Raw genomic sequence first — 15,042 nt, forward strand, 5'->3', positions numbered from 1 at the left:
TACAATGGAAATCAAATATTGTTCGGAAAGTTCTTCCCAACGCTGTAGCAGATGTACCCACAAATTTGTTGCACTTTATAGGTAGCTTTGCTTTCACCCTTCTGTCCCCAAACCAGCTCGATGGGGTTTAAGTCTGGAGACTGTGCTGGCCATTCCATGATTTGAAGCCTACCGTCTTGTTCTTTTCTTCTAAGGTAGTTCTGACATAGCCTGGAGGTATGTTTTGGGTCATTATCTTGCTGTAGGATGAACCCCTGACCAACTAAGCATATACCAGAGGGTATTGCATACGTTGCATAATGCTGTTGTAGCCGTTTTGGTTCAGGGTGCCACTCACTCTGTGCAAGTTGCCGACTCTGGATCCAGCAAAAGAGCCCCAGACCATCACGCTTCCTCCTCCATGTTTGACCATTGGTGTCACACACCTAGGAACCATCCTTTCGCCTACTCGACGGCATACAAAAACCCTGCGTGATGAAGATTTAAAATTTTGATTCGTCAGTCCATAAGACCTTCTTCCAGTCTTCAGTAGTCCACTGGAGGTGCTTCATGGCCCAGGCAAGCCTCTTTTTCTTATTTTGCCATCTTAGCAATGGCTTTCTTACTGCCACTCGACCTGTCAAACCTGCAGCTCGAAGTCTTCTCTTCACAGTTGAAACTGAGACTTGCTTACTTCGACCAGTGTTAAGCTGTGCTTGAAGCTGTTGTCCTGTGAACCACCTATGACGCAAGCTGTTGACTCTCAGAAACTTGTCTTCTGATTCTGTTGTGGCTTTGGGTCTGCCAGACCTCTTCCTGTCAGAGTTTCCTCCAGTTTCCAAGTGCCTTTTGATGGTGTAGGAAACTGTACTCACTGACACCTTGGCTTTCTTTGCAATTTCTCTAAAGGAAAGACCTACACTTTTAAGGGTTATAATGGTCTGTCTGTCTTCCTTTGTTAATTGCCTTTTTCTCGCCATTATGGTAGCAATATACTACTTTCTGCAGTACAATACTGTCCAAATAATGCTTAAGATGGTATAGTAACACAGTCTGTTCCAACACTGCTTTTATACAGACAGAGGGTTTGTAAGTAATCAACAAAAGTTGGGACACCTATAGGAATTGTTAGCATCAACTTTCAAGGCTTAATTTACTTCCATTGTTGCAGAACAGCTACAAGTTGTTAATCCATTACTTGTTCTTTGAAAAGGGCCTTTTTCTATAACTCTGAAATGTACATTATTTTTCAGTTTTTGACAACCTAAAGTTTTTTTTTTTAACCTCTGGCAGTTTCCGCTTACCTTTGTACCATTTCAGGTTATTCACTGGACTTGAACTGCTTAAATTTCAGTAAAAACTGGAAAAATGGGTGTTCTAAAACTTTTGACCGGTAGTGTGTGTGTGTGTGTGTGTGTGTGTATGTGTATATATATATATATATATATATATATATATATATATATATATATATATATATATATATATATATATATATATATATATTAGAGAGAGAGAGAGAGAGAGAGAGAGAGAGAGAAAGGCCATTAAAAATACTGAAAATTGATGTAAGGCACTGCAGGATCAGATAAACAATGTGTGATTGAGGCATGGCTTGGCATGGCCTGACATTCTTCTGTAGAATTCTCTGATACAGAGCAGAATTCATGTTTTTTTCAATAATGGCAAGTCATCCAGGTACTGACGCAGCAAAGCATCCCCAAATCATGACACTACCACCACCATGCTTGACTGTTGGTATGAGGTTCTTACTGTGGAATGCAGTGTTTGGTTTTTGCTAGACAGAACGGGGCCCATGTTGGCCAAAATGTTCCTCTTTTGACTCATCTGTCCATAGAACATTGTTCCAGAACTTTTGAGGATCATCTAGGTGCTCTTTGGCAAACCTGAGACGAGCATTCATGTTCTTCTTAGTGAACAGTGGTTTCCACCTTGCTACTCTGCCATGAATCCCATTTTTGCCCAGTGTCTTTCTGATTATGAACACTGGCCTTATCCAAGGACAGATAGGCCTGCAGATCCCTGGATGTTGTTCTAGGCTTCTTTGTGACTTCCTGGACGATTTTACGCCTTGCTCTTGGAGAGATTTTGGCAGGACGGCCACTCCTGGGAAGATTCACTACTGTCCCAAACTTTCTCCATTTGGACAATATGGCTTTGACTGTGGTTTGGTGGAGCCCCAGAGCCTCAGAAATGGCGTTGTAACCCTTTCCAGACTGGTAGACATCAACAACTTTTTTTTCCCCCGGAGGTCTTCAGGAATTTGATTTGATCGTGGCATGATGTGTCTCTAGAACCTGTATGTTGACAACTTCACTGTGATGGTAAGGGACAAAGTTAGTCAGATTTATATTGGGCAGGGCTGGCCCAAATCAGGCCTAATTGTTAACCAAAGTATTCAAACAGCTGACCCTAATTATCCCTTTAATTGGGTTCAGTTAACTAGGGGGGCAATAACTTTTTCACACCTGAAGACTGCATTTTTGATTACCTTGCACACCAAATAAATGAAAGAACCACCAAACTTTGGTGTCATTTTTTCTCTCAGAGTCCCTCTATATACTACTACAACCCACAAAAAGTTCTGACCAAATTCAATGTGAAAAATGTACAAAAATGCAGAAAATCAGACAGAGGGCAAGTACTTTTACACACACATACACTGGTACGCACATACACATACACATTTTTGGTCAAATACATTTTAATAGTAAGTAGCAAAAATGTATGTTGATAATAATTTAAACAAATAACAATAAAACGTCCTTTTGACTGTGTCACAATAAGCTATTAGTGAAATTTCGTTCATACTTATTAAATATTTGTGTTTCATTCTTTTTGAAAATGTGTGAAAGTGTATTTCATCGCTAGTGTTATTCTACTGCAGTTCTAAATCTCTCGGAGTGAAGAATTTCAGTGCTTGAAACAGGGAAACTATCTATACAAGATAAGCGTCTGATTGCGAAATAAGTGTCTGATAGCTTGACCTCAGTGGACAGAGTTTTGTTTATGATTTATCACACTGATATCCTGGTGATTCATGCTGGAGGCAACGATTCTGGTAAATTGAAAAGTGTGGATTAGTTAGAAAAATGAAAAAAGATTTAACAAATTTGCATGAGCTATTTCCAAATACAAAAATAATCATCCAGCGACATCTTTGGAAAGATGTAAAGGCATCTCCAAAAATAAAGAAAACACGTAACTGGGTGAACAATGTGATTTCGGATTTTGTAAGGGGTTTGGTGGGAGGGGGTCCATATAAATGACACTGGTAATGATATATTCCTAAAAAAAAAACTTTAATTAAGAAAAATGAAAGAATTAAACCGCACCTTCTGTAAATATATCCTTCCCTTCCCATTTTATTGTATATATTATATTGTGTAGGTGTCCTCAGCTCTCAGCGCAGCAGTGACCCCTGTTTTCTGGCCAGGCGCCTGCAGGCTTGCCTGTAAGCTGCCTGGAGCTGCATGTTCTCCAATGCTGTAGCTCTGAGCTGGCTGCATGGTGAGTCTGCAGTGTGTAAAGATGTGGACGGCTGATGGCACACGCTTCAAAGGACACCATGTGTTCGTCCTCGCCCCTCCCCAGTCAGCGCAGGGGTGGTAGTGGTGAGCTGAGCTGAGCCCAAAAATAATTGGACATTATTAAATTAGGGAGAAAATAATAATTGGCGACGATTAAATGAAATTTTTTTTTTTTAAAAATGCAACACTGTGCTTGAGGAGTACTTTACTACCATTCCTAATTGACATTTTACCTCCTATATGGGATGACTTATAAACATAAAACACAGGATAACAAAGGTGCCTTATCTGTGCACTTTTTTATTCATATTTACAGGCTGTTCGACTGACATGACATTCACATTACTTTTGATTTCACAAAAACTCCCATTTACAGTTTATGGTTAAAACTGCTTTCTTTTTTTACCCTGGTTAATTGGGCATCAGAGAGCTATGTTGCTTGTTAAAAATAATTAAAGAGTGAAAATTCTATTGGACTTGCACTTAGTAAGCTTGGAAAATTGAACAGGCTTTAAAAAACTTTGCATTCCCAACAGTTCACATTGACCCTTCAGTAAGCAGAGGAACAGGATTGCATCTGACATCAAGCTGCCTAACCTTGAGGGGATTTGCAGAGACACAAGGGCACCACATTGACAGGATCTGGGGTGTTGGTTTTTTATCTTGCGTGACTTTTCAATTTTAAAAGCATTTCAAGGTCCTGCCTGGATCATGTTTCCTCAATTAGTGTTTTGAAGGAAGGAACATTTGATAATTTGGTTTGTCTGAATGTGTGTCTGTCTCCTGGAGCTGTCTAGTGATCTCGTAGCCCAAGGTTGTGCAGTCTCGCCATCTGGTCCCCTCAGTCATCAACAGGGATTTATGGACACTTGTTGTTTACTACAAATCTATCTTTTTGTCCAGGACAAATGCCTCTGTAATACCCTCTGTCAGCAGCATCATTATGCAGTCCAGTTCTGCAGCACAGGGAGCTGACATAGTTAACCGTTACCAAAACTTTTAAGAGCAGTACACCAGGACCAGAAGACAATTAGAAAGTAAGTAGAGGTAGATTTAGGACAGAGGGAGTTCTTCACACACAGAGTGGTGAGCCTATGGAGTGGGTTGCCTAGTCATGTTGTTGAGGCAGAATCACTTGGGTCCTTTAAGACCCAACTTGACTTCGTTTTGAGATAAGTCAGCTTCTAGAACCCTAACAACCTGAGATGGGTCGAATGGTTAGTACAATGTCTTATGTTCTTGTGGAAATTCAGATTTGAAATTCAGATTTCATGTTTAAATTGATAATTACAACAGAAATTGATTTATGAGAATTAATAATGTGTGAAGTTACCTCCATGAGGTACCAGCACAGTTGGAGCTACGAATCTCCAGCTGTAATCTTTATTCAAAAAACGGAATGTTTGGATGCTGCACGCTGATTGGCTGTTGAGGATTTTTTACCCTGCAGTTAAATAGTACAATGCACGGCTGAAAAAAAGAAATAAAAAAAATACAAGACACAAAGATCTAAGTCAACAACTTAATGAAATCAAAGAAAACAAAATGCTTGGCAGCTGGTGTTTTTATTGTTTTGATGAAACATTAAGAAATGGTAATCAACTTAATAACAGTTAGTCTTGAAAATGTAATGGTCTATTACGATAATTATATGCTTCAGTGCGTAATTTGGCTGGTCAAGTGTCTCCGTGCTGGTTTCAGTCGCTCAGTAAACAGTGCTTACATAAAACTCAATGATAGCCTGTAATAATGTATTTTTGTCTTGGCTTCTCCAGGTCAGCGGTAGTAATGTGTGGATAGTGAACTTGTCTTTGTCTCCTTTTGTGTCTCTCTTCATTATCAACAAAAATACATGATTGGCATTTTTTTTAAATACTTGGTCACTAACAAGACTAACATTGTGGGTTATGTCAGCTCTGTTTACAGAGCGATTGAGACCAGCATGAAGGCTTTTCTTTTTGCTTTAATTGTATCCGTTTTATAAGCGGGATAAGACACTCCAGCACTTGTGCATTATTGCAACTTATAGAATGGCCTAGATAAATTAAGTGCTGTGATTGGCTGAACAAGATCACGTGACCGTATGGTAATAATTGTCTTACCGCATGGCTATGACATCATAGACCAACTTACTTACCTGATCTGTTAATATTACTACACTTCAATAGTAACAATTATCTAAACAGTGTTTCTGTAGGTAAACATGTCAACACAGAACTGAAACAGCATTTAAATCACTCAGAAATTTATTTATTTATTTATTTTTTTTTATCCATCACTAAGAATTACAAAAAAATTGTCAAATATACTGTGGTATTTATTTAGTAAGAGAACAGAACAAAGAAAACTCAGAGGCAAGCAATAGCAGAAACACTATTCAAAAGCCATCTGAGAAATCACCATGCAAGTCTCACTCAGCATGTAATATATTGTATATGCAGCAGCGGCATCTACTTATAAAACTAAATAGCACCTTATTAAACTTACTAGAAAGTATTTAAACTCGACACGAGGTACATCTCACCACTACCCTCCGATTTCACAAACATATTTAAAACAAAATTAAAATCTCTCGTGCTCTCTGCTGATGCAACCGATGGGCTTTTAAACAAGGTCAGGTTTGGCATCGAATTCTCTTGTGCTCACCGTGGATTGGAAGGACTGCAGCACTGCGCAAACTCACACAGAAGTCGTTTAGTCCACATATCATCTAATGCTGGTTTACAATCTAGGGAAATTATGCCGGTTACCAGCATTGGTGTGAAAACAGCCTCCGAAATTATCGGTCAGCTTCTCTTGAAGACCGTAAAGCCTGAATAGGATAATTTCATACAAAAAAATAAATAAATGCAACACTCGGAAGCCCCTCCCACGAGTGCCAGTGCAGTGTCTGGCTGTTCCATGAATCCTCCCTCAGATGTGGGAAATCAGGCTGTTTTCAATTCACAAATGTCATTTCATCTCAAAAAATGTTAAATGGCAATGTTCAATGTAATGTTAATGGCAAATAAGAAAAGTACAAAATATGTGTTACAATCAAACAGTCTTCAGGGACTATTTTTTCTCTGTGGAAGGATACATAATATATTTCTTCTTTTTTTTTCCTTAAAGCCAGTTTGTGTAATTATTTTAAAAATAAATAAATGTAGCCATTTTATAAGCAAAATAACCCACTTAGAGTTTAGGCCTTTTTTTAACTTATTAACAGATATTCTCCATGTATTTTCTTCCTGCTTCTGAGTTTTTAAGGTGGGTTTGCAATAGGATCTATAAACTATGCTGCCGCTTCCTTTCTGTAATTATGTAATCTTTCCACGGACCACCTGAAGGGACCACAGATTGAGAACCACTGATCTAGATGAACTATATATTTTTTTTCAACCAAAATTTATAATGAGGGATAACATTTCACAGTAGCAGCTTTCTCAAAGTGTTACAGAAACCCCTGCAGTGTTTTCCAAGATTAGTTGTGCTGTGTCCTGTGTTAGTCGGCAATGTGTTTAAAAATATACCGCTGCAATACAGACAACACAGGACACAGCAAAGGCAAAGTAATATGTTTATTGTTTACATTCTAGGGTGTTCTGAAACCCTTTACATCAAGTTTTAACTGTATGCTTTATGGCCTGTATTCTCATAGCATTAAGACTGTTTTAATCAAATCAAGTTTTCAGTTCACAAACTCTGTTTCGACTCTTTTGATAAGGTTTGGTCTCAGTTTTAGTTTTAAATTTAATATTAATAATATAATTGACTAATGCAATGCAAAACGTCTGGGAGTTGATGATAACAGTTTGGTAAAGATTGGTTCCAAAGCAGGCAGTTGTCGTGCTCACAGATTGAGACAGATGGGCGGAACATGGACGGACAGGTAGACACGATCAATGCATAAGGGTCCCTATTTTTTGGCCTTAACGAAAATAAGTAATGACATTTAATTCACTCCAGTTAAACTGAACAAGTTAGTTATATACTGGCACATTCAACATATGCTGGAATGGATCTGGGGTGTTCTGTACCACATTGCCCAAATCTTGAGAATTATAAAGTGAATGCTGCCTATATTTAAATTGTAGTGGGTACAGGCATTTTACAAATATTGGCATTATTCTTTTAGCTAGGTTTTAATCCTACTTTATCCAAATCTACTAAACCTCCATGAAGTAAACGTCCATACTCGGGTAAAATACTGCTCTATCGAACTGGAAACAACCAGTGTTGGACTTTGCTAATCTAGAAAAATATAACACTACCAATAAAAATGAATTTTATTTCTGCTTTATAATATTCTGTACCCATTTATATAATTGAATTGTAATTATTTTATAGGGATTGTATGATATATAATAATATAGACAAAGGAACTAGAATCAGGCATGCAGCCGATCAGTGCTCGTCCAGTTCCTGGGTAGCTGGTTGATCCCAAATTTTTGTCAAGTATGATCATAAAGAATCCCAGTGATTCGGCATCAGCAGCATGGCTTGGTAAACCATTTCATACACTCACCACTCTTGGTGTAAAAAGTGTTCCTCTAGTCCTTTGTTGTGGAGCTTTTTGATTTAGTGTATGTAGTTAATCAATAGAAATAGTAATGAAAAAGAACAGTAAGTGGGTTTGGTTTCTGAAGGTGTTACATTTGCATACCAGTTACATTTGCATACCAGTAGTGAGTGGCTGAGAAGAGACTCTGCTCTGAAACCTGAGCTGTTTCTTATTACCTGTAATGAAAAGTGAATTCCAGCCTTTGGCCTACTCCTGAGACAGCGAGTTGTTGCAGAGTGATAGGTTAAGTAAATGGAAAACAAATGATATCGAGGCCCTGGAGTCACTCATTTAACAAGCCTGGGCCCAGTAATCAGCTGCTTACAAACAAACATAGAGCAGTCTGATTGGCTGATGCTACTGAATTGGTTACTAAGGTGTGGTAGTGCCCAGCAATCAAGCTTCCTGATTAGTGGATGAAAGTTCTATGGTTTGTATTTAGTTGTTGTTGTAAGATAAAATCCGCCAGGGGGTCACATTTAGGAAAACAAAATGATTGACAGCAAAACAATAAATAATTTAAGTGTTGTTATGCCAAAGAGATAAGTACATGTTTATTAGGCACTAACTGTACTTAGTGGAGGAGCCTGCCTGCCTGTCTTCTCTCTCTCTCTCTGTCCTGCTCCTGTGCCAACTCTCACAGCTGGCTTAAATTAATGCTTAAAGACTGAAAGAGAAGAACAGTGGGAGGTAATAATTACACTCTTCTCTGGGAAATGAAAAGAGATGGCTGTCGTATCTGGAACATTCAGAAAAACAGTTACGATGGTGATAAAAGCAGCTCTCCGTGTACAACGCAGAACAAGCAATTAAGGGCTTTCAAACACCTCATAGCCTTTCAGGTTCACAGCACACTGTCTTCACTAAATGAACAAAATTGATGTTTTGTCTTTTTTTTGGATGGATGACTGCACAATGCAGCAACAATAAAGAAAAAATAAAGTAATTATATGAATCATTGTTGGCCCGAAGGAGACTGTTATATAATCAGTCTTTTTGGTTGCAATGAGCTGATAGGATTACATGCAGTTTAAAACACATGAAACTGTTTCCTTTAACCCATTGAAATACCCCCTACCACTCTGCCTCCATCCTTCTCTTAAAACTGCTATAACGGTACACAGCAGCAGGGAGCAGTGTGCAGGGTCATCAGAAGCGCTGTCTTGGCTTGTTATATGATGTCACACAAAGCAAGGTGTGGTATCATAAAATTATGCTTTCCTTCAATATGTCTGTCTGTTTTGTACTCTCTGTTTCTCACAGTTTATGGAGGTCATAATCACACAGGTAAAGTAAGTGACATACAAGGATTTTGGGAAACCTTTGCCAAACAGTTCAAAAGAACTACTCTGTAGTCAGCTCTAAGCTGCACTGGCAACCGGTGAGGTTAAATAAACAGGCTAGCTGTCCACACTTCCTGGACTGACAGAACTCTTGCAGTAGCATTCGGTACAATCTGAAGATTAGACGATAGGAGGATAATCTAGATAATCTCAGTTCAGGATCAACTAACACTCCCTCTGAGAATTTCTGAGAATGCCTTCAGCAGCTTCTTAAATATATTCATGTTGCCTTCTACACCTGTGTCACCCAATTTCTACACAATTGCCGCTGCTAATGAGATACAATAAGACTTTGTTTTAATAGAGGAAAGCTTGCATAGTTGTTGAAGGTGAGACTCATAATCAAATTGAGCTCCCCCTCTTATCTTTATTCTTACATTGATATTCTCAAAAGCCACTGTGGGGAACTAACAAGAAACATGTTTTGATGGTCTTTAGTAGAGAAATTATTGCTATGAACCATGCTGATCTCAAACTTGTTATATACAAACAATGGCCATTTCTGAAAAACGTATGACAGGAATGGCAGGTTTATATGGAAGAGCATAGCTCGGCCATTTCGTTAAAGCAAAAAGTCTAATCACACATAAAACATTAGAGCGAAATAATAATTTCGTTAAAGCATAATCATTAAGGGGGCTCCCAAGTGGCGCATCCAGTAAAAGCACTCCACGTGGATGTGCCCTATAGCCTGGAGATCACAGGTTCGAGTCCAGGCTATGTCACAGCCAACCGTGACCGGGAGTTCCTAAGGGGTGGCTTAGGTCGGCAGGGGAATCCATGGCTCACCACGCATCAGCGACCCCTGTGGCCGATATGACGCCTGTGGTTCTGCAGTGGAGCCTCCAGATCTGTGTTGTCCTCCAGCTCCATGGGTCTGGTGGCCTCGCTGTGGATCTGCAGTGTGTAAAATGACAGATGCTCCAGCCTCCGTTCCAGAGTCAGCAGGGGGGGTTGCGAGAGGTGAGCTGAGAATACAGATAATAATTGGGCACACTAAATTGGAGAGAAAACTGGGGTAAAAAAATTGGAGATGACTAAATTTATTAAAAAAAAAAAAAAAAAAAAAAAAAAAAAACATGTTCATTATTATGTTTTGACAGGATAATTATTATGTAAAAACGTGATTATTATGTAAAAACGTGATAATTATCGGAAAACGGAAACAGAAACTGCATTTTATCAGGCTCCAGAACATGACGCAGACTAATGCAATATCTCACTAGCATAAGTACCAATTCAGAAATTAGGAGAGACTGTTACGCATGGCTGATGTAGTAAACAAAATACGATTCTATTTTGGATTAGGCCTGAACCATAAGGAAATGTTGGAATGTTCAGCACATTTGAATGGAATTGTTATAAGCCTGCCTCACCACCACAAGGGGACTGAGTGGAGAAGTTACTAAAAAGTGATAAATCAATTACAAAGTGCTAGTCAACAATATTTAAATAACGTGCACTAATCAAATCAAGGTGTACAATTATAAAAATAAAACATACAAGTGACAAATAAATACGTGAAATATATCATGCATAAATATAACAGGCAAAATATAATTGGCATAGGCAAAACTAGATTTGCCCAGCATCGATTTTGAAGAGTTGGACGAAACTAGACTCGCCAGGGCTAGCCCTGAAATTCAGTGAAAACTGTTGAAAAAACAGGTTTCGACCAGTTGTCTTTTTCAAGTTCTTTACCAGTCTAGATTCGCTCGATTGGACGTGGGCGAGTGCTGAAAAAAAGTGGTAACTTCGGGATTCTCCCGGAAGCTCTTGGCGAAACTAGATTGGCCCGGGCAAAACTAAATTTGCCAGACCACGGGTTTCTCCCTTAACATATATACTGTACACAAAATATACCAGGAGGCAAAACAATTTTAAACATTTCTAGATTTTTTTCACAAATTAACTTCCCTACAGCATCACAATATCCACTCAACATGTGGAAACAGATACAATAAAATGTTCAAGTTTTATTCCACAGAGTTAAACTAACAAGCAGACCACAAGTCATTAGCCAATGTGTTTTTTTATGTTAACATTTGTTTTTTCACCTTTACACAATTTTTCACTTGGTAAGTTTCACTTAATAAGTCTCACTGGAGATCTTAAAAGCATATTTTAACTGTTTTTTTTTTTTTTTTTTTCTTTCATCTCCAGAATCTGTCCCAGGGCAAGACTTGGTGGCGCTGGATTGCCATATGCGCTACGACCCCAGCATCATTTATGCAGTGATTGGTAGCGCAGTCATCTTTGTCCTGGTGGTGGCGCTGCTGGCCCTTGCCCTACACCACCAGAGGAAGCGCAGTGTGCTCCTGCCTCGTGTGGGGCAGCACCTTCACCGCCTGCACCAGCCCCTGCTGCTCTCGCGCTTCGTCATCGTGGAGCCACAGCACTCCTGCAGCACCTCTGCCGCGTCCTACAGCACCACGCGCAGGATCCAACTGCTGTCCGGAGCGCTGTGCCCACGCAACTACACCATGGACACCCCTCCCTCGTACTCACAGGCAGTCCGTGACCTCAGGTAAGCATGGACACCCCTCCCTTGTACTCACAGGCAGTCCGTGACCTCAGGTAAGCATGGACACTCCTCACTCGTACTCACACACCATCCATGACATTTTTTCTTAAAGGTAAACAACATGAAGGTGATAGGTTTAAAGTACATTTTAAAGTACTCTCCACTTTCCATGTAAACATTAAAATGACAGTGTAGAACATCTTTGGTATTAAAATGACAGGGGACTGCCTACACTTTATGCCTAGAAAGCTGTCTACAGAACGCTTTTCCTATGGTAGCAAGTGAAAGCAATTGCATTGGTTTGCATTCTTTACACTGTCCCTTTACCTTTTGTTTGTCCCTCCCACAGCCGGCCTCCCTGGTTTGATCTGCCCCCTCCCCCCTACCCTCCCGATGGAGAGGAGCCCATGCCAGGGGATCTGCCCCCCTACCAGTCCCGCCGGGGGAGCATGCAGAGCCAGGAAAGTCCCAGTGGGAGCCACACAGGGACACAAACAACTATACATAGAGAGGCCCAGTCCTAGGGGCCAATCTTCCAGGGCTAAATACCACAGGATCCCCGCCTCTAAACCAGAGCCATATACAGAAGATCCTGCTCCAGTCATAGAGACCCAGTCCTGGGGGCCAGTCTGCCAGGGCTAAGTACTACAGCATCCCCGCCTGTACACCACAGCCATGTATGGATTACATATGTATGCCCCCATCTGAGTTTTTTGTTATATCTAGAAAACCATTTATTAAATTGTGCTGAAACTTAGTTAAGGATTCATTTGAGTATGATCAGGTGAGTATATGGAGGAACATGTGTGTCGTTTGTATGTCACAGTGGCCATGGTGGTGTTTGTCATGGTGCTGATGGCTCTTATGGTTATATCTACAGCTCTGACGGGGTGTATGTTACCAACATGAGCTGGCAATGCTGTCATAGTGCAGCTGTCTCGTTTGATTCAGAATTATTGTTGTCTTGATGAGGTGCCAAAGCAAATTGATATCCAAATGTCTGTTATTATAACTTATAATATACACAGATAACTTTCATAACCTACAAACAATTTCAGATTTAACAGAATTATTCCCATCAAAATGGATGACTGTATGTTCACCTGTTAGAGAGCAAAAACTCAATAAAACACCTGGTAAAATGAATAGAGAGCTTTATATAAAGTGCTGTCTGACAAGGGTGGAATAGCACTATGATGAGCTTGTTTTTTTCTGTTCGGACCCTGGACGTGGGAACAGGTTTTAAGGCCTTTTAAACAAAATAATTCCAGTACATTTTAATATGCATAACCGTCTATCTAGAAGTCTCTCATTTAATACATGAAAGATGCACGTGATGGTGCAGTTTGTTAGTGCTGTTGTTATTAGTGAACAGGTTACATTTAGTCTTGTGTTACGTTTGCTCTCAGAGGTCACGTGGTGGAATGCAGAGTCAAAGGAAGAGCAGGGTTTGGTTATAGAAAAGTGGCAGACTTATAGAATTTTTTCTAGATTATGCCTGTTCTTGAAAGGAGGTGGTGGAGAAACCTTATATTTTTTACATTGTACTCAAGAGAATGTAAAAAAAACCCTGCTCCTCAGTAACCAATTGCTGATTTTCATGAGTTCTGTTAATTATTTGTGTGACCACTTGAGGTGAAATCATATTAGATTTACTGGACTGCTTTACTGCTCAAAAATAAAATAGGATGCAGTCTAATATTCATTGCATACTGACCTATTGATAGCCTTTTAAATAATATAATTTAAAGAAAAACTGTGTGAAGGTTTTGAAGTGGGAACACGTTGTTTCCCAGTCCTGTGTCTGATTCCCACCCCTATGCTCGAGGGCTGTTCTAACAATCAGTGAAGCCCCAAATTACATAATTCATCAAATAAAAGGAACCGCTGAGCAGGCTGGAATCACTTGGATGCTGGTTACAAGAACTGTGAGTATGACTCTGCAAGAGGAGGCAACGTTAGTAAAGCTTTTCTGTTGTGGGAACAATGTGCTACCGCATGCTCTTGAGGTCCATGCAGTGCAAAAACCATCCAAATCTGGTCTCCTTTATCACCCAGTCTTAATCTAATGGCTTGTGTTTATCGGTGAAGCAATTCAACACAAAGCCTAAGGACATGTTAACATTGAGAGGTTTCAAAATTATTCATCATTCAGATTCTGGAGCTCAGAATGAAGGAGAACACATTGAACACATACCTTAAAAATATGCCCTCTGCTGGTGAAATGTATTTATTGTATTGCTTATCTTGACAATTTCCCCACCTTCATACTTTGTATCATATCCCAGCTATGACACTGCGAAGTGGCCTCAGGACTTTATGTTCACCAGCTTTATCGCTCCAGTCAAGTCTGCAGTTATCGCCCCTATATCAGAATGCAATGTGAACTGTTCATTTTAAATCACGCACCTATCTAAGGAACACAATATTAGTTTTGAGTCAACTCAAGTTCTTCATTGAAACATCATGGAACCTGTTAATGATGCAACACGTTTTAGAGGCTTTGTTACTTGTGGTTATGGCGAACAAAATACTTCATTGTGTAGGTCTGAAATGGGAACTTTCAAAATAAAGTATGATATTATACAAGATAAAATAAAGTTTTTAGTATGTCTTCAAGGAAATCTGTTATACTAGTACTTCCTAGATTATTTCACCTCTGCGGGGTCATCACCTCAAAGCCTTTGACTGGCTGCAAAGCATGTCAATCATTAAGGAGCTGGTTGGTTACATCGTGTAACAATTTTTTTATTTTTTTTTGTTCCTGGGAAGTAAGTGTTATTTCCTAATTGCTTATGCCTCAAAAGTATAGAACATGGCTATTATTCCCCACAAACTTTGCTTTTGTGACCAGGAGAGTGATATTTCAAAATATCACTATTTCCAATGGGAAAACGGGCAAATGTGTGTCTTTTCGTTCACATAAAGTCAGAAAAAAAACAACATATGAATCCAAATTAACATGTATTTATACTAAAGTAGTACAAAAATGACTACAAAAGATTTAGAAGTGAGTAGTTTTTCGAGATTTACGATTATACTGTATTTACGAAATCTCGAAAAACTACTCACTTCTAAATCTTTTGTAGTCATTTTTGTATT

At 39.3% G+C, this 15,042-nt stretch overlaps 1 protein-coding gene across 4 annotated transcripts in view; it reads left to right on the plus strand.

Moving 5' to 3' along the window:
* The window catches only part of LOC121330014 (low-density lipoprotein receptor class A domain-containing protein 3-like), a 91,149-nt gene extending 76,412 nt beyond the window's left edge, over positions 1-14,737 (plus strand). For 3 of the 4 annotated variants that reach the window (XM_041276209.1, XM_041276211.1, XM_041276212.1), the window contains 2 exons: positions 11,580-11,943; positions 12,290-14,737. In XM_041276209.1, coding sequence (XP_041132143.1) covers positions 11,580-11,943; positions 12,290-12,464 — 539 coding nt within the window. In that variant the 3' untranslated portion in view covers positions 12,465-14,737. Of the gene's footprint in view, positions 1-11,579; positions 11,994-12,289 lie in introns of all 4 variants that reach the window. The other variant, XM_041276213.1, reaches the window with a different exon arrangement.
* The last annotated feature ends 305 nt before the right edge of the window (positions 14,738-15,042 follow it).

Source organism: Polyodon spathula, chromosome 17 (assembly GCF_017654505.1).
Source record: "Polyodon spathula isolate WHYD16114869_AA chromosome 17, ASM1765450v1, whole genome shotgun sequence".
Lineage (NCBI taxonomy): Eukaryota > Metazoa > Chordata > Actinopteri > Acipenseriformes > Polyodontidae > Polyodon > Polyodon spathula.